The sequence below is a fragment of the Puccinia triticina genome, chromosome 18A (genome assembly GCF_026914185.1).
Source record: "Puccinia triticina chromosome 18A, complete sequence".
NCBI lineage: Eukaryota > Fungi > Basidiomycota > Pucciniomycetes > Pucciniales > Pucciniaceae > Puccinia > Puccinia triticina.
Genome location: NC_070575.1, coordinates 1,322,328 through 1,341,440, shown reverse-complemented (window position 1 = coordinate 1,341,440; position 19,113 = coordinate 1,322,328). Strand labels below are relative to the sequence as shown.

Sequence of the window (19,113 nt, the reverse complement as noted above, 5' to 3'; positions counted from 1 at the left end):
TCTTTTTTGCAAGGACTTCCATTACAAGGGCAAGATTTGGACAACTCCTTGTAAAATTACACATCACCCCCCAAATGTGTAATTTTACAAGGCCTTGTACCTTGTAAAACTGATAGCCTTAGAGTCAACACAGCTGACCTAAAGTCTGCCTTTTTCTACTTTTTACATATGAATTACTTCATATCTTTTTCATCTTAAGAGGTATCCTTGTTTTGACTTCATATTCTGTTTCCTCATGCAATTTTAACCCTAGTTACAACTTACCAATTCTTTGTAACTATACTACTTCCCTGAGTTCTTGAGTTGTGGTGCGCATGCGCAGTTGTGACATGTCAGCGCTACCAGGCGCGCCAAACCACATGTACATATGTAAATTACATAAGCAAACTGTGAAAATTTTAGTAGTCAGGATATCCCTTGCCTGAGGAGGATCTACAGACTTCAGCACACCAGAACCACACCCCAGATAACCCCAGGATCACCACCAAAGAGATTACCACGCTCCAAGTATACCTACCGTCACAGGCACCTAGAATATTGACAGTAAGTAACCTCTTTCACTGAACCTTGTTTATCTCAGAGGTACAACTCTGTGTCTGCTTGATCTGCTCTTCTTTGCTGGCCTTTGCCTTATTCTTTGATCACAGGGCTGCCCCTGCTTAAAATCATTCTTTTTCTGTGGTTTTTGCAAGAAACAAACCACATAGGTTTCCCTTTAAGGAACCTTGACTATCCAGCAGGAAGCTAAAAAATTGTGGCTGGATTAAACTTGTCTAATCCAGAAGCCCTCCACGTTTCTTTGGTGAGAGGAGGCTGTTGCACTCTCTAGCACAGCTTGGCAGCACTCCTTTAAGGAGGTAGCATTGCCAGTGGAAGTTAGTACCCACCAGAATATCTTTGAAAATCTGCTTCTCTTCTCTCTCTCTCTTCTTCTCTCTTTAATATTTGCATTTTCTGTATCCAAAGAAATCCAAATATTGCCCCCCTTTTTCTTGTGTTCTGTTGTAACATAAGAGACACAGGCTCATAGACAAGCTGTGCCGGGTACCTATTCTCTAGCCAAAAATAATTCTTCCCCAGTGGATCCCAAAATGGGGCAGGTGAAGGACCAGCATGTTATAAGAATGGTGGGTTGTTTCAAACATGTCAATTACATAATAGTGGATTTGGTCATGTTTGAAATCCCCTAATAATATGAAGAAATTGCAAGGAATACACGGAACAGGTGCCTGTTTCTGTAAGCTGGTGCTCTTGCACAGAGAGCTAGCTGGAAAAGGGTGTATAGTAATAATAAATATATATTACTTTAGATAAGAAGAGGAAAAGAAGAAAGAATAAATGTATCTTAATCTTTTATGTCTGCTTGATAGTGGATTATATTATAGTCTAATAAGACTGCAAAGCTGGTAAAACCTAGCCTCTCTGTATAGAAATGTACATGAGGATTGATCTAAGATATGATTTAGATCATGTTGGTTTCTTTCTGGCTAAAGTAGTGCAGTAGGGCTATTACCAACAAACCCATTAATGATATTGATTTAGTTTGAAAAGTATGATAATTTGGATCACATTATATTATTATTGGAATGGATATGATAACAAGAGGGAAAGAGGATAATACACTATGAAAAAAAACTTGAGAAAGTGCTTTCAGTTGACATGCAGCATACTCAAGTTCATACCTAGTTCATACCAGGCTCATACAAATTAATACCAGGTGGTACAACCTGGAAGGTTTGGAAGTTCCTCAGCTTTAGTCTGCAGTGCACAACACACTAGACTGAGGTAAAAACAGTCTGAGGTGCATATACTTCCTGAGGCAAATGCTAAGCTGGGTGCTCTACACATCCTTGTCCCTCCTGCGCGTCAAGGTCATCCATGCTGGCTTGTTGACCAGCCCCTGGGAAGAATGCCCCCTATGTAGGCAAGAATACGCGCCTGTGTCAACTAGGAGGAATCCCCCCTGGTTGACAAGGGCATACCTTCACGTGCGTAAATCCCTCCCGGTCAACAACACAACAAACACAGCCGTGTTGACTGGCCTCCGCATCATCAACACAATACAACCTTTCGACTGGGAGGAAGCTCTCCCGGTCATAAACACACATGTTGAGTGGGAGGAAGCCCTCCCGCTCAACAACACAACAAACACAACCATGTTGACCTGGAGGGACTCTCCCGGTTGACAGGTTTATATTGTGGTCAACCAGGAGGGACTCCTCCCGGTCAACAGTCACATATATCAGTCGATTGGGAGGAGTCCCTCCCGGTCGACCCCAATATAAACCATCCAACCGGGAGGAGTCCCTCCCAGTCAACCAGGAGGATTCCCTCCCGGTTGACAGCCATATTGAGCAGTCAACCAGGAGGAGTCCCTCCTGGTTGACAGCCATATTGAGCAGTCAACCAGGAGGAGTCCCTCCTGGTCAACAGCCATATTGAGCAGTCAACCAGGAGGAGTCCCTCCCAGTCAACTGCTGTATATAGTTGTCAACCGGGAGGGACTCTCCCGGTTGACAGGTTTATATTGTGGTTGACCGGGAGGGACTCCTCCCGGTCAACAGTCACATATATCAGTTGATTGGGAGAAGTCCCTCCTGGTTGACCCCAATATGAGCCAGCCAACCGGGAGGAGTCCCTCCCGTTTGACAGCCATATTGAGCAGCTGACCGGGAGAGTCCCTCCCGGTGTGGTGAGCCTAATCAAAACATTATTACATCACTCAGACACTCACCAGGAAGGAATCACCGCCCAACGCCCTCTAGAAATCACTCTGGTACATGTAATCCACGCCCACGGACACTTCATAATAGCCTAGAATCATCTCTACAAGGCGCCTCAACTCCTCAGTATTCACTTTCATGGATGGCCCTCCACAATGGGTAATAAAATATGTACAAAATCAGGTTCAAAGTGGGAGAAATTCCACCATCAAACAGAGCCAGACTATTAGGAAGACCCTGAGTGTTCACTAGAATTAACTCCTCTATATTCCAGCAAGGCGTAACTCTTTCTCAGATGCATGGTGGCTGATGCGCCATGGTTATTGTTTCCTCTTGAGTCATCCCAAGCCATGTAGTAGATGCCTTGTTGGTTTGTTGCCTTGTCACCTTGTTAGAGGCTTTTTCTACCCTTTTCCCATCTTCCTTTTTGTCTCAGAACCACCTGTTATCCCCTCAATATAAATGTAGAGCCTTTTGGCCCATTCTATTTGTCCCCCATCAGATTGTCAATTTTGCATCCCTGGTCACAGAATAAGAATTACATAGCCTATCTTACCACATATCTTACAGTATATTTTGCCCCTTTATTTCATCTAGGAAGCACTATTCTCAACATCTCATCAGCCACACTTTTCTTTAAGAGTCCATACTCTTATTCTTGTTCCATATTACTCTCCCAACCTGAGAGGCAGCTTTTCACGCACTCATCCCTCTCTAAGCTCTATTCCACAAAGACACCAGGGGAGATATGTTCCCACTCCCCAGGGAGTGCCAGAGCTGAATTTTATGTGAGTTTTGGTTGGATGTGGGCCTGATGTGGATTAGTAACTCATCCCTAAATGAATTGTTAAGTGGATGGAGAAGTGATTCAAAAGTCAGCCATAATTGATTTGGGACTCAACACAATGTTGTGTAGAATTCTCTTGTTTTCTAGGTACAACTGGAGTAAAAAATATGATGAAATGATATTTCACCCAAATCCAACTCTTCAATTGCTCATGTTTACTGATGTTGAAGGATAGCAAAGCAAAATTGACATTCTCAAATGTAATTCCTCTGAAAAAATGGGTTTCTTATAATTCACATTATATGCCCTCAGGTACAAAATTAAAGTAAAATTCAACTTGTTACTATTGGGATTAGAATTTTGGAATGTGGTAATTTTGCAGTAAATTAGTGAAACCCATTTTCTTGGAAATGCAGGAATTGATTTGAACTAGAGGCCAAGGCGGCTACGCCGCTGCAGGGGTCACTTTATGTAGTGTAAGTTCACGATCTCCCCAACCCGCACCCCAAGGAACCCCCCCCCCCCCCTCAATCTCACTTTATACACACACCAGCCATTGCACCTCTGCTTTTAACTACCAGGGAAAACTTAATGAAATTTTTGTTAGATTTGCCTTCCGATCTTGCCTGGTTTCATCTTATCTTCATCTTGTTACTCAAATGCAACCTTGAACCAAAAGTCTACATTATTTGCACAGGCTCAATCAAGTGGCACATGAGCATTTTCACTATCAACATGTGTAGCCCAGAGTAATGTATTGAGCTGAGGAAGTTGAACAGAAATCAGGAAGTGATAAAGTGTTTGACTTGATCATTCAATTTTTCCAATAGAATTGAAGAATGCTTTTTCCCATGTTCAGATGGTTATCTTCCTTTGGTAGTTGAATCTTAGGTTCTAGCTTTCTTTAGAATCCTTACCTTTTTTTACCAACTTCAGTAACAGATGTAGATCAGTAACTCAATGTTCACCCTCAAAGGCCAGTACCGGCCATCAAGACAACAAACACTCCCTTGATGGCCAATACCAGCCATCAAGAGAGCGTACACACCCTTGATGGCCAGTACTGGCCATCAAGACAGTATACACTCCCTTGCTGGCCTGTACCAGCCATCAAGTGAGCGTACACACCCCCTTTCAATGGCCAGGACCAGCCATCAAGAGAGCAAACACTTCCTCAATGGCCGGTACCAGCCGTCAAGAGAGCGTACACACCCTCGATGGCCAGTACCGGTCATCAAGACAGTATACAATTCAGTTTTATTATGAAGGGCTTGAGAGTGTTTGTAGACAGATTTGAGCGCTAGAGCACCGGGTCTACCAAGGGAAAGTCCGGCCAGAAGACTGACGGACAAGAGGAGTAACATCAAGGGTGTTTATACTGCCTCAATGGCCCGTACTGGCCATCAAGGGTGTGTACGCTCTCTTGATGGCTGGTCCCGGCCATTGAGAGAGTTTTTGCTGTCTCAATGGCCCACACTGGCCATTGAGGGTGCGTACGCTCTGTTGATGGCCGGTACTGGCCATTGAGAGAGTGTGTACGCTCACTTGATGGCTGGTACCGGCCAGCGAGGGAGTGTATACTGTCTTGATGGCCGGTACTGGCCATTTAGGGTGTGTACACTCTCTTGATGGCTTGTACCGGCCATTGAGGGGTTTGCTCTCTTGATGGCTGGTACCAGCCATCAAGAGAGGGTGTGTACACTCACTTGATGGCTGGTACCGTCCAGCAAGGAAGTGTATACTGTCTTGATGGCTGGTAATGGCCATCAAGGGAGTGTACGCTCTCTTGATTGCTCGCACCGGCCATCGAGGGAGTGTTTGCTCTCTTGATGGCCGGTACCGGCCATCAAGGGAGTGTACGCTCTCTTGATGGCTCACACCGGCCATTGAGGGAGTGTTTGCTCTCTTGATGGCTGATACCGGCCATCAAGGGAGGGTTTGTTGGCTTGATGGCCGGTACTGGCCATCGAAGGTGTGTACGCTCACTTGATGGCTGGTACCGGCCATTGAGGGAGTGTTTGTTGTCTCAATGGCCAGTGCCGGCCATCAAGGGTGACTACGCTCTCTTGATGGCTGTTACTGGCCATCAAGCAAGTGTACGCTCTCTTGATGGCTTGCACTGGCCATCGAGGGAGTGTTTGCTCTCTGGATGGCTGGTACCAGCCATCAAGGGAGTCTTTGTTGTCTCAATGGCCGGTACTGGCCATCGAAGGTGTGTACGCTCACTTGATGGCTGGTACCGGCCATTGAGGGAGTGTTTGTTGTCTCAATGGCCAGTACCGGCCATTGAGGGTGTGTACGCTCTCTTGATGGCTGGTACCGGCCATCAAGGGAGTGTACGCTCTCCTGATGGCTTGCACCGGCCATCAAGGGAGTGTACGCTCTCTTGATGGCTCGCACCAGCCATTGAGGGAGTGTTTGCTCTCTTGATGGCTGCTACCGGCCATCAAGGGAGTGTTTGTTGTCTCGATGGTCAGTACTGGCCATCGAGGGTGTGTACGCTCTCTCAATGGCTGGTACCGGCCATCAAGGGAGTGTATGCTCTCTTGATGGCTCGCACCGGCCATTGAGGGAGTGTTTGCACTCTTGATGGCCGGTAAGAGTGTTTGTTGTCTCGATGGCCGGTACGCTCTCTTGATGGCTGGTACCGGCCATCAAGGGAGTGTTTGTTGTCTCGATGGCCGGTACTGGCCATCAAGGGTGTGTATGCTTTCTTGATGGCTGGTACCGGCCAGCAAGGGAGTGTATACTGTCTCAATGGCCAGTACTGGCCATTGAGGGTGTGTACGCTCTCTTGATGGCTGGTACCAGCCATCAAGTGAGGGTGTGTACGCTCACTTGATGGCTGGTACCGGCCGCAAGGGATGTTCTTGTTGACAATTCCTTGCTGGTCCAGGCACCGCCGCGGAGGTCAGAGTTACATGCAGGGGCGTGGCGGTGGCGTGGTAGTCATGGCTTGATGAATGTGGAAGTCGATTTTGCTGAGGGCAATTCCCGATTGTCTATAAAAGAGGACTTTGGCTGGTGTCTTTGTGTCCCCCAGGGCGTCCTCTGCCGCTGTAATTCCAGTGTGCGGTTCGCCCTCACCCCTCCGCTGTTGCACTTGCGCAGTTTGAGGGGCTAAACTTGTTGGCCCCCCTTTGCATAATGCCTTCAATGCGGCGCGCTGGGGGCCATCCACCCACTATTTTAAACCCTGCTAGACAGGGATGGATAGTGGGTCCAGTTTGTGGTGTTTGGATTTTTTGTTAAGAACACTTTTTTTGTGATTTGTTTTTTTTGGAAGGGGGAACCCTTGCATTTTCTTTTTTGTAATTTTGTTGATTTGTAGGGGGAAACCTTGATCTTTCTTTCCGTGTTTCTCTGTCTTTAATAAACTTGGATTTGGCTAAAACAAATGGTGAAAAACTTTTTTAATAGGGTGAAACTCTGAGTTAAGTCAAGGTTGGACTGCGGTCCCACTCCAGTTTGGCCAGATATCCTTGCCTCCTCACAAAAATGATCTGGTGAATTTTACTTTTCAAAATTCACATGTGCACATGCAATTGAACTTTTTTGCACTTTGCTAATAGTCACCTTGATGTACAAGTGTACATTAATATCACAGGATGGGCCTTTCACATCCACATGAAAAGTAAAACCTTTGTGTTGAGATGCCAATTGTCCCCCTGATGTGCGCGAGTACATGAGTGGGACAATATCACAGGCCGGGCCTTTCACATCTCCATGAAAAGGACACACTGGTCATGGAGCCAAGAAAGGCCTATATTCTGGATGAGTTCTGGATGAATTGTAGATGAGTTCTGGATTATTTCTTGGCAAGTTATGGTTTATTTCAGGCTGATTTACAACTGATTTCCACAGCTGACTTCCATTCTTTTTCATACCTATCCAATTTTCATTCACCAAAGGGCTACAGCACAGTTATAGAAAAGATTTACAGTAGGGCACTCCCTGGGGAGTGGGAAAATATCTCCCCTGGTGAGAGTAGTTCCACACCGGTCAACAACTATATACAGCAGTTGACCAGGAGGGACTCCTCCCGGTTGACTGCTTGATATGGCTGTCAACTGGGAGGGACTCCTCCCGGTGTGGTAAGACCAATCAAAACCAAATCCTTTAAAAATTAAATTAATATACAATTTATATATATTACATTCATTTACACAGCGTCAAAAAGAGTGGAAGAATCTAGTTTACAAGTTAAAAGGATGTTACATACAAAATACACAAGAACTGTTTATTCTAATGCGCTCAAAAGCGCTGAACACCCTTGAAATCTTATGTAAACAAATTTGTTTTCATACAGAGTTTCTTTTATCACAAATATACTTAGAAATCACTTAAGTCTTGGCAATCACCTACAATTGGCCAAGTTTTCCCTAATAGGAAATTTCACCACTTTGATCTTCAATCACGTGTAGCAAATCACTTCTTAGATGTAATTTTCCTTCCCAATTAGACTAAGCCAAGTGATCATAACCCAAAGGGTAAAATTGTTTTCATTACATATGTAAATCTTTCCCAAATGGTACATTTATTTCACATTACATTGAACAGCTTTCCCCATTAGTAAATTTATTTCACTACATTGTAAATCACTCTCAGACGTGATTTTTCCTATAAAAGGAGGCCTCTCTTGCCCCTACTTGTTTTCTTTTCCCCCTCATGCTTGCATTAGTGAATGATAATTGATATTATTCAGCAGACATCACATCAAACTTTGCCCCCATCCAACTTTGTCTTATGAAATCGCCCCTTATCAAAAATTGCCTCACATCTCACCTTGACTCAAAAATCTGACTTTTTAATTTAAGCTCAGGAATCTCCCAGAGTATCCATCATGTCAAAACATTCTAAATTACAACATCACTTCTAAAATTACATATTACAAGGCTTGAAACAGTAACAAGAGTTAAAGTAGCTTAAATTCAGGAAGATTGTGCCACACTAAAATAATAGTGTATCTCCTAGAGCTTAATTACATGAGGGCAGCCTTTCAAGCACCTGTGTAAATTGTCAAAACCGTGATATTTATGTATCCCCTCCAAGCTCTGCTTAGGCCCTGTGTGAGAGTTCCACACCGGTTGGCTGCTTGATATGGCTGTTGACTGGGAGGGACTCCTCCTGGTTGGCTGGTTCATATTGGGGTTGACCAGGAGGGACTCCTCCTGATCAACTGATATATGTGACCGTCGACCGGGAGGAGTCCCTCCCGGTTGACCACAATATAAACCTGTCGACCAGGAGGGCTTCCTCCCGGTCGACATGGTTGTGTTTGTTGTTTTTTCAACCGGGAGGGCTTCCTCCCACTCAACATGTGTGTTGATGACCAGGAGGGCTTCCTCCCGGTTGACAGGTTGTATGGTGTTGATGATGTGGAGGACTTCCTCCCAGATGACACAGTTGTGTTTGTTGTGTTGTTGACTGCAAGGGATTTACGCACGTGAAGGTATGCCCTTGTTGACCAGGGGGGATTCCCCCTAGTTGATACAGGCGCGTATTCTTGCTGACATAGGGGGCATTCTTCCCAGGGGCTTGTCGACAAGCCAGTATGGATTTGTATGGATTTGTATGGATGACCAGTCAGCACCATTACTGTGCAGGTGTTGAGGTGTATGGCTCAGGACACACTTAGCACATGCAGATACTGTGCTAAGTCCCAAGATGAGCTAGAGATCTTCTTTTGACGCTGAGCTAACCTGTGATTAAACTTGGAATGACCATGGATGTACTTGAAGTTTCAACCTGGAATGTGCATGTCAAATGACAGCACTTTCTTGAGTTTCTTTCGTAGTGATAGATCATAAGGAGAATCAGGTTTGCGATTCTATATAAGGGTTAGAGCTTACTTGGTGAGTTCCCTAGTTCTGTAAGTTCAAGCAAGCCTCTTCTACGGAGAGCTCTCCGCGCGGAGTCTCTCGATCCATTTGAAGGTGTTTGGTGCTTGGCAAGTTGAACCATTGCAGAACCCGTTACAGATTGTTTAAAATGCTGTACTGAATCACGTGAATAAAAATATGCGAAACACAGAGCACTCATAGGAAGGCCGAAGAGGCTGGAAAGACTAATGACAAGAAAGGCTGAATGGGTACGGTTGAACGAGTGAGTGAGAAATCCAAACGATACATTGTCCAGAGAGAACGACCGTCGTCCTAGATAGATCGAGCGGGAATCTGAAGTGATTCACAGCAATAATCTATGCGTTTATACTCCGTATCATTGGTACCATGGGAGGCGCAGTGCGTCAGGGATGGATAGTGTGGACCATTTCAGCTTCTTCATCAAGGGGAAAATGTACTTGAATCCCGCTACCGCGCGCGTGGATTGTTCGTGCTGCAATATGATGAGACCCTGTGCAGTAAAGAAAAAAAAATGAAAAGGGCGGTCGATAGTCAGGGCGACAGAGCAGGATTGAAAACTTACCTTTTGCTTGGCCGAATTTACAAACACATTCAATGCATTCTTGAGGTCGGAAAAGGTCTGTGGGCCGTTCCCAGGCGAGCAAGCAGATGCATTTGGTGTAGACTCCGCCAAACACCAATCTTTACGAACATAAAACAGTCAAGCTAATGATCCTCCTGCGTGAAGGATATTTACAAGAGCGCTTACCTCTGGGGTCATATAGCCAAAGAATAGTCTTCAAGCCAAATACGTGTTTGGCTATCGCTTGGACGCGCTGGTCAGTGTCACCTGAACAAGGCAAAGCAACATTCACTATTAATGCTATTCAATATTCAATCAGGCAGGCATACCATACGGAGGGCGCCAGTGAGCGCAGATCACATTGTGGCGACTGTAATCGTGAATCAATTGCATGGTCCATCCGAGCTCGCCAAGAATTTGCATGTCGGTGAGTGTAGTCATCATAGCGTCTGATTGCCATAGAGGTGAAAGGGGTTAGCTTAATTATAAGCCACAGGCAAGTTGAAAATGGGTGAATGAAACACACGAGAGTAGGTATGAACAGCAAGATGCTGGTCAGCTTGGTCAAGAGCGTTGAAAGTGTCTCGGTTACTGGATGAAAAATTAATCAAATTAGATGGGCGTTTAACCTCTGAGGGAAGACTTAGTATCTCACTTGATAATCCGTGACCCAATCTAATTTAAATCAAAGTAAAAAAGTGGATAAAAAATGAGGGCCTAATAATGAGATGGTTGAATAAGGATAACCAACCAGGAAGTGTGTCGCCTTCTGCGACTGCGACTTGAGGTAATCGAGCAGGGGCAAAGAAGGAGGCTGTGGGCCGTCGTCAAAGCTAAGAGTAGCGAAACGTGCATTTGAAGTTAGTTTTAAAATAATGTAACATCAAAAATATAGGCAAACGGGAACGTCTGACTCGCCTAATTCCAGCAACCCCAGGCGGGGCGCTAATAACATCAACCGAAGCGTTACACATGTTGTATCCTGGATTGCAGATGGTACCGTGGTAGGAGGCGGGATAAACGGCAGCCCCATCGACCTCTGTGGTCTGCGGAACAGATGGAATAAGGCCCGCTTTCTGCAAAAGAAGATTTGAAAAGATGTAAATATATGTAAGGACTCAATCAAGCGCGCCTCAGTGCAGATTGGAAAGGACATTGGTCAACGTACCTTTACCCTTTGGTAAGCTGCAATCCATTCTTTCCTAGGTGTTGGCCCAGCTTTGTCAGTTGGCGGGTAGGTCAGTTGCGTTCCTGAGGGCACCGAAAAGAGCGATCGAATGTTTGAGGTGGCAGGATGAGCGGGTGGGGGGGTCAACTTGGAGAAGCAGGCATTGATTGAAAACCCAAGCGTAATGAAGGACAGACTGAACAACATCGTTGTTGATTTGCGGATGAAATGTTTTTAACTGATAACTTTGAAGTGGTGAATGATAAAGTGGTATGATGCCGACAGCAGCAGCGCAGGTCTCCTTCTTGTTTGCAGGTAGCGAAGAGCTCCTCGGCGCGATTATGTATCTTGCTTCTTTAAGCTGAGAGGAAACCTTGAAGTCTCAAGGCGGACGGATTGCTCAGTGCTGTCTTCTGCTGTCTTTGGCTGTCCGGGCCCGGAAGGTGATTGTGACAAGGCCTGGGGAAAGTTTAGGTAAAAAAAAAAGAGTGACAGGCACAGAGTGTGGTTGAGATCCCACCTGAGCTCAGCCTGAGAGCAGTGACAAAAAGTTAGATCAGGATTAATAATTATCGCAGGAAATAGTCGCAGAAAGAAACCACTAGTCTGTGTATCGATGGCTTTGGTTTCCTGGATGAGGATTGCTCAGGTTACCTGCAGACCTCAGCTGAAGACCAAGCTGAAAGGCCTGCGATGCTCACATTTGCTTCGCATGGGGTTTCACCGTTGGGGAGGCTTACCGGGTCTTGACTGCCAGAGCTTGACCATTGAGTTAAGTATGCTTATCCCTTCATGCGACCCAAGAGCTGCAAACCTTCGCACCTTGACCTTGCACACTTCCTCGCACGCACATGTCCTACCAGGGGCCCCAAGGGGAATCCACATCAATATGAGCTGATTGACCAAAACAGTAGGCGTCGATCGGATCATCATCGACTGCCCGATAAGGCACAGCGTGGCAATAAGGCTGGCGGAGCTCTAGGAGAGAGCCTCGGTGAAGGGACCAAGCTGAGCGCGCTCTGTGTTCTTTTGCAGGAAGGTGTGAACGAAGCAGGAGTCAATCTTGAACTTGCAGTGAATCCACATATGTAAACGGAACCGGAAAAATCGTGAAGGGTGCTAGCACCCCGCGAGCACGGGAGGGACTTTGCTAACTTCGATGCTGCACCGGTTCCAAACCCGCCAATCGTGAGAAGTTTTGTTGCAAGGTTCAACGCCCAGAGAGCACGCTGCATCAGGACCCAGGAAACCCCCTGTAAATGACTGTAACAAAAATGTATGAATTTTTTGGCAAAAACCCAAAATGGTAGGCACAAAAATGGTATGAATGGGTTTTTTTGGCCTCAATGGTAAGCACTTCAAGTGTATGAAATTTTTCCTGGGTACAAGAGCCTGAGGGTAGTAACTAAGATGTATAAAATTCCTGAGAGTGCACCAGAAAAACCCGTAGCCCTCCCCCCCTCAGCAGCACAGCTTGGCTTATTTTTGGTACCCCAGTGCCCCACCTTGGCAGCACACCCCAGGGTGTTTTTTTTTTGCACCCCCCCCCCCCTCTCGGCAGGAATGGTAGGCATGGAAAATGTATGAAAATTTGGGAAATCCTCAAAGCGTACGCACAAAATGTATATGAATGGAGTCAAAAAATGTATGAATTTTGTCGAAATTCTGGATTTTAGGTTACGGTCATTTATAAGGGGTTTCCTGGATCCTGCTGCATCTTGCCAAACATTGCTGGATCTAGCTTAGCTAAGCCTCTCGAACGGAGGGTCCCGGGGATCCCACCAGGAGGGCTCTCTGTCTGAATTTTCAAGTACCCAATAAGCGTGCACCCTGTCAAGTCCATCCCGGCTCCAGCCGATTCAACACCGTTCAGGACACTTCCCCGCATAAGGTGACTTTCAGATTTGTGAAAAACCTTAGATCCCTACCTCACAAGGAGTAGTTCATATATTGGATGCTCCGACGAAACCTCCTTGTCCACAAGAAACAACAAAATTATCACCAAAGTTTCAAAAATCAATGTGCTCTCAATTAAAGTGTGGTCAATATGGGGGTCGAACCCATGACATCCGCATGAACCTTGCCTTGCAGGGTCCCTCTAGCCTCTCTCCGCTCGGTAGCGAGATATCTTCTGGGCCCCCTTGGGGCCTATTAGTACGGCGCTCTAACCAACTGAGCTAATCGACCTGTGTGTGTGTGAGCTCGTCAAGGTTGATAAATCTTATTAGGCAATATATCGTGAACGACCAAGTACAGCTTCACGTCGTAGCAATGTGATACGGCTAGTCCGGGCGGCAAAACAATATTTAATATGCCCGCCGTGTGTGGCTGCACACGTGCAAATGATATGATTTGAGGATCTCGCAAACCTGGAAGGGTTGTCTTCTGTCGGAAAGAGTCGTCTGTGCGGAGAGACGGAGAGAATCATATTTGTACAACAGCCATCTGGAGCTTTGTCTTGCTTGCTCGATGTGCTGATAAACATGTGTATTTAAATACTTGTTCATGAAGTTCAATAGTCTATCCAAACCCAAAGTCTCCCACATTGGAGGGCCCTGGTACAGCCTGGGCTGGCGCGAAGCGCGACCTCCGAAAGTTAGTCGCTGGATTCGGATAGATTATTAAACTTCATGAACAAGTACATACGTACGCATATCAGCACATCGAGCAAGCAAGACAAAGCTCAAGATGGCTGTTGTATAAATATGATTCTCTCCGTCTCTCCGCACAGACGACTCTTTCTGACAGAAGACCACCCCTGAAGACTGGATACGACCTACTGAATAGCCTGCTTACATGATACATGCAGGCTATACAAGGTCCCCAGAGGTGGCCCTCGGTGCCCTCGCATGCCCTCTCACACCCGTATGACTAAGCAGGTCCCGAGCTCGCAACTAACGTTCCATTGGCTTCTATCACTGCGCAGGCCGCTGGGCCTCGCAGCATTGCGGAACCTACGTTGCTACATGTACCACATGTGTGACAGGTGGATTATGTATAACGAGAGGGATAAACATAAGGGTCCCTTTATGTATATACACATTGTAAGGGTGTCTCAATTATTAAATATTACACTCGAAGTTACTTTCCTTTTCAACTCCTCTCACCCCCATCCCCATTCGCTTGGTCGTCAATATCACCTTCATCCCTCATCCGCTTGATGCCCGGCCGATCCAACTCACAGGCGCCATCCCGCGGCCAATCAAACACACAAGCGTCATCCCAAATGAACACGCGCAGGCAAACCATTTCCACTGGCTCATCTAGACGCCGTACCTCCAGGCTCGCCAAGGCACAAGAGGCCGCTGCGGAAGCACGCAGGGCAGCATTCCTACGACTTTCTCAACGACGAGGGCTGGGGGGTCTGGCGAATAGTTTTCCACAAGAATCGAGTGAAGAATCTGACGCAAGCGAAGATCCCTCCGACAAAGGAGATGGCCAAGGACATTATGACGATACTGCGAACCCATTTGATCCCGCTCCTGGAAGCTCAAATATTTTTAATCCCCAGCGCAATGACAGCGGACTCGAAGAGCATGCAGAATACTATTGCCTTCGACGCTATGCTGACAGAAGAGAGGAGATTAGTCGACAATGGAACGAGCTCAATAACCAAGTTGTTGCTGCATACCTACTGTGCCAACAAACCACTCTCAACTGGACCACCCCACCAAACAATTACACCCTACCCCCAGGCGTATGTACATGTCCATCCAACGACATTTCAATACGGAAAGTGGATTTACTCGATATGCTCCGTAAGCAACTTGACTCTCCAATCAAAACATCATAATTGCTGATTGTCTCTAATTAGACCGTCATCAAGGGAAGCCCATACCTTTTTGCAAGTGCACACCGGATGTTGTTCGATTGATTCACTACGGTTATTTCGCATGTTCGGCAGAAGCACCTCGCACAGCCTTTTCAATACGACTGGTTCAGTACCACCATCACTTGTGGCAAGCAACCGCAGTATCTGCGTCGGGGTTCATTGAATCTCTGAGCTCTTTCCTCGACACTCGTACCGATTCTCCTTTGCTCAACCGTGGAAGTACTCATAAGCGTCGTCAGCTCCGCGTCCCCTTCTCACACTGCAGCGACCTCTACTCCCGCATCCTGACTAGCCAAAAAAAATTGTTTGAAGATGGATTACAACTGACCAAATCAGACAAGTGGGCTAACAAATGCCCACAATGTTTTGGACCCCAACACCACGAGGTTAAATCTGATCCGACTGAGCCCGACTTTATGATAGCACTAGACGGAAACTTTCAGCAACGACACTATGCAGATGCAAGCAAAGATAATCCACGTGAGGAGCAATACCCCGAAAGCTTTATCCTCCCTTCGAAGATTGCAAATGACATGGAGGCTTTAAGTGCATCAGAGCATGTGGCAGTAGGCATCAATGTATGTTATTACGTTACTCTTTGACTGCCCCCTCACTGACTTGAGTGTTCTTTTCTGTTTTTCCTTCGAACTTGTTAGCCGCCATGCTCAGATCAGCACAAAGCAGCTGACGACACAAGAAATGGCTTGACTTGGGAAAAGTGTGATGATAATGGCCTATTTGCAAGTACATGTCGCCATGACGTACCACTTCTCATGATAAACATTTACAAGACTGGGGAAAAGTAAGTCGTTTCCATGTGTATTTTCAATTCAACATTTTGTATAATCATCCTGATGTGGCACTCCTTTGGTACCAGGTTGTATTATCCCATTTCAATCATACGAAACCTCTTGGCAGACTTTCCAGCATCAAAGGTTGGCATCCTATACAATATTGGCTGTCACCTTGAGGCCCACATCCTAAAGGTGAGCCTTAGCAATGACCGCTGTATGCCATTTTTCCAGTAATCATACTTACATACAGAATGTAGCGAGGCCTACTCAGTGATTGGCTAAGTGACATAAAATTTGCCACATCTGTCTTCCATGCCTACGCACATGAGTGGGCATGTCAAGTAAAGTACAATCCCCGTTTCAATGAGACGTGGGGGTTAACTGATGGTGAGGGGCTCGAGCGGTTCTGGTCGTTTATGTTGCCTCTTGTGTCATATCTCCGGGTCTCAACTCGCTTGCACCGACTGCTTGCACTTCAATCACGAGCAGATTACTTTTTGGAGATTCTGATGGGCGCAACCGGCGATTGGCTAAGTAGAAAGCTTGATAATGCCGAAGAAACACTCCGGCTGGCTTCCGACGCGCTCCAAATCCTCTACTCTACACTTAATCCTGCAACTCCCGGTGTTGCATATACCAGTTCGTTTCTTGAAGAGCAATGGTCACTTGAGAAAATCTTCCACGCAAACTTCAACCAGAGAAGGGAGGACCAACGAAAGAAACTAGGTGAATTGCTGTGTCTACAGGATGACCTCGATGAAGCTTGGTGTGTTTTGGTTTATTTTTGAGATCTGTCAAACGTCTTTGACTGACTTTCCCAACTCACTCACAGGGGGCGCACCACGCACACCATTGCCCAGGCCATTGCAAGGTCCAATAGCTGTGGTAACATAGCCGATCAGATTGCCAGACATCGGCTCGCAATTGGGGCTGATCAGATAATAGGTGACCTAACCAGTTGAGTTACTGATTGAATCTGACCGGATGGTGACCCTTCTCGTAACTGACTCTTGAAAAAAAATACTACAGGAGATCAAAGTGACTTGCTTTGGAAGGTTTGGCACTCGAAAACGGAGTTGCGACAGCGTTTCTTGGGGCTAGTCGAGGAGAAACAACCATTATTCCGAGTTTGTCGGAATGGTGAAAGTACCACTCTAGGTAATTCTTATGGTGTATTTCCATGCTATTTGTTCCCCTCAAGACTGATCCCTTCTGCTATAGGCACCAGAGGGAATCAAAAGCTGGTCCTTGCTGTACGCAAGCGGGCAGACCAGCTCTGTGCATGTTTGGAATCCTACACTAAGCGAGCTCAAGCGTTCATCGCAGCATGTCCACTACAACATCCACCACCACTCATTGAATACACTGACTTGCTTCAACTAACACCGGATGATCCGTTCTGGAACAACGGGTTGTTTAGCAATGTCAATGATCCATGGGCCATTGATATCAACACTCAACGTGGGATTCGACTCTTATCTCGATTTAAACATGCCAGTGAGGAAAAACAACGCCTTGGCTGGGAAGCCCGGAGGGCCATGCGCTGGGCGATCAACCGACACAACCAAGTGTGGTTGTATTTGGGACAACTGTGTCAAGCAACAGAACAGTCGGATATTCCAGTGGCCCTTGAACCAATGCTTTCTCACGAACTTCTCTCCTCGCACCTCCACCTAGCTGACAAAATCAAATCAGCCAAAGTACTGGCCCATAGTAATTTGATTGCCATCAGTAAGCTCCAAGTCAAATGGGACAAGGAGATTGTGTTGGTCATCCGTAAAACTGCACCACAGACAGATGATGATGTGCTTTTACAATTGTGGGAGCAGCAAATTTCCAAGATTACTGGCTCCCTGCGATTTGGATTTCTCTCATCCATACCTGGCGACATTCACAATGGGCTTCTGTCCCACTTCATTGAGGAAACGGATTCGCACATTGAGGCCGAGAATCTTAATCGTAATGATGGCGCTGAACGTAACCAGGAGGATGATTCTGATGCCGAAGGTGAGACAGACAATGAGGATGACCAGTTTGACATGATCGCAGCTCTACAGATTGAAGTGAATCTACTTGAAAACCTCACTCAGGCGTCCAATGTAGGATAACTATAAACTACTTTGAATTGTATGATGATCATCGTTTGAATGTATTATTTTTGATTATCATCTGTTAATTTTTCAGACTGGTCTCCTGTGCGTAGAATGAGTGTTATAGTTCCATCTTTCTTGCCTCCTTATTTCACTTCCTTCCTGCAATGATTTTAAGTTATCCTTGTGCACACACTGCCTCGAACAATCAAGTTCCAGGAAGTGGGATAGCCATACACTGAGTATTAAAAAAATGACGTTGCTCACTTCCTGGAGATGGGATTTTAAAAAAGCTCAACAAAAATTGAGGAGCCTGTATCCTTTACCAATCACTTCTGTGAAGTGCGCGCAAGTTGATAATTAGGATTAGCTTGTGGTTTATTTTAAAAATCTATTGTCATTTATTATTCCAGTACTTCCATGAACTCGCAAGTTCCCACAGGCGGATTAGGATTCCGCAATGATTTCTTTGACAAAGAAGCAAATTCATTAATTCATTCACTCTTTTACAAACACCATGTCATTTACTCCCCGGACTGGAACAGTGAACAAATACTTACTATTTTACAGTGGCATTTAATACCAGGACCTATAGTTTTCCGGATTGCATTAGTCAACGAAGGCAGAATTACTTTGCAAACTCATAGCTCCCGCAAGCGTATGTGAATGGATTCAACCAAGAACCAAGGACGCAATAATTTCTATTAAAGAAATTCTTGTGCAAATTCAATGCCAAACAAAGGTAGCATCACGAGGTGGCTACCTTTGAGAAGATGCCCTTTCTGTTGTGTCCCGATCTGGTCTGGACTATTCGGCTTGGCCTTCCCCAAGAAGAAAATCAGCAAGATATTGTTCCAGAGCTTGAATAATGACCTAGCCGCGAACAACGTGCGCGGCCAACTCAACTGCTAGGATTTAGGAGTCAATTATTGGGCCTAGCGCTATACTTAAAGGCAGTCGTAAGCAGAAACTCAGCAAGATATTGTTCCAGAACATGATTAATGGCCTAGCCACAAGTGATGCGGCCAACTCAACTGCTAGGTTTTTTCAGTAAATTATTGCTTGAAGGCAGTCTTAAGCATAAACTCAACAAGATATTGTTCCAGAATGGCTTAACCGCGAACAAAGCGGCCAACTCAACTGCTAGCTAGGATTTTGGGGGCAGCACTATACTTAAGGCAGCCGTTTTTTGGAATTTGAACACCTCACTGGAGCAGTTTTTCATTATCCACAGATGTCCCGAAATCAGGCCTTCACACAAGCCGAAGGAGCTCTTTCCGGCACTCTAATAAT

The 19,113-nt window shown here is 45.8% G+C and overlaps 4 protein-coding genes across 4 annotated transcripts; 3 read left to right on the top strand and 1 right to left on the bottom strand.

The window, feature by feature from the left end:
• Nucleotides 1-9,729: 9,729 nt before the first annotated feature.
• PtA15_18A173 (uncharacterized protein) lies at nucleotides 9,730-11,311 on the bottom strand (the record flags this gene model as incomplete). The annotated part of the gene is made up of 9 exons (XM_053164685.1): nucleotides 9,730-9,864; nucleotides 9,937-10,055; nucleotides 10,123-10,203; nucleotides 10,266-10,385; nucleotides 10,463-10,527; nucleotides 10,592-10,611; nucleotides 10,688-10,769; nucleotides 10,855-11,012; nucleotides 11,105-11,311. 9 exons carry the CDS (start codon nucleotides 11,309-11,311, stop codon nucleotides 9,730-9,732), a joined length of 987 nt encoding a protein of 328 aa, XP_053028670.1.
• A 2,953-nt stretch (nucleotides 11,312-14,264) lies between these two features.
• PtA15_18A172 (uncharacterized protein) lies at nucleotides 14,265-15,538 on the top strand (the record flags this gene model as incomplete). Its single annotated transcript, XM_053164684.1, has 2 exons — nucleotides 14,265-14,862; nucleotides 14,931-15,538. The coding sequence occupies 2 exons, from the start codon at nucleotides 14,265-14,267 to the stop codon at nucleotides 15,536-15,538; spliced, it is 1,206 nt and encodes a 401-aa protein (XP_053028669.1).
• Nucleotides 15,539-16,239: 701 nt separating this feature from the next.
• On the top strand, nucleotides 16,240-17,113 carry PtA15_18A171 (uncharacterized protein; the record flags this gene model as incomplete). The annotated part of the gene is made up of 4 exons (XM_053164683.1): nucleotides 16,240-16,496; nucleotides 16,563-16,687; nucleotides 16,760-16,888; nucleotides 16,959-17,113. 4 exons carry the CDS (start codon nucleotides 16,240-16,242, stop codon nucleotides 17,111-17,113), a joined length of 666 nt encoding a protein of 221 aa, XP_053028668.1.
• Nucleotides 17,114-17,268: 155 nt separating this feature from the next.
• On the top strand, nucleotides 17,269-17,838 carry PtA15_18A170 (uncharacterized protein; the record flags this gene model as incomplete). Its single annotated transcript, XM_053164682.1, has 1 exon — nucleotides 17,269-17,838. The coding sequence occupies one exon, from the start codon at nucleotides 17,269-17,271 to the stop codon at nucleotides 17,836-17,838; it is 570 nt and encodes a 189-aa protein (XP_053028667.1).
• Between the last annotated feature and the right edge of the window lie 1,275 nt (nucleotides 17,839-19,113).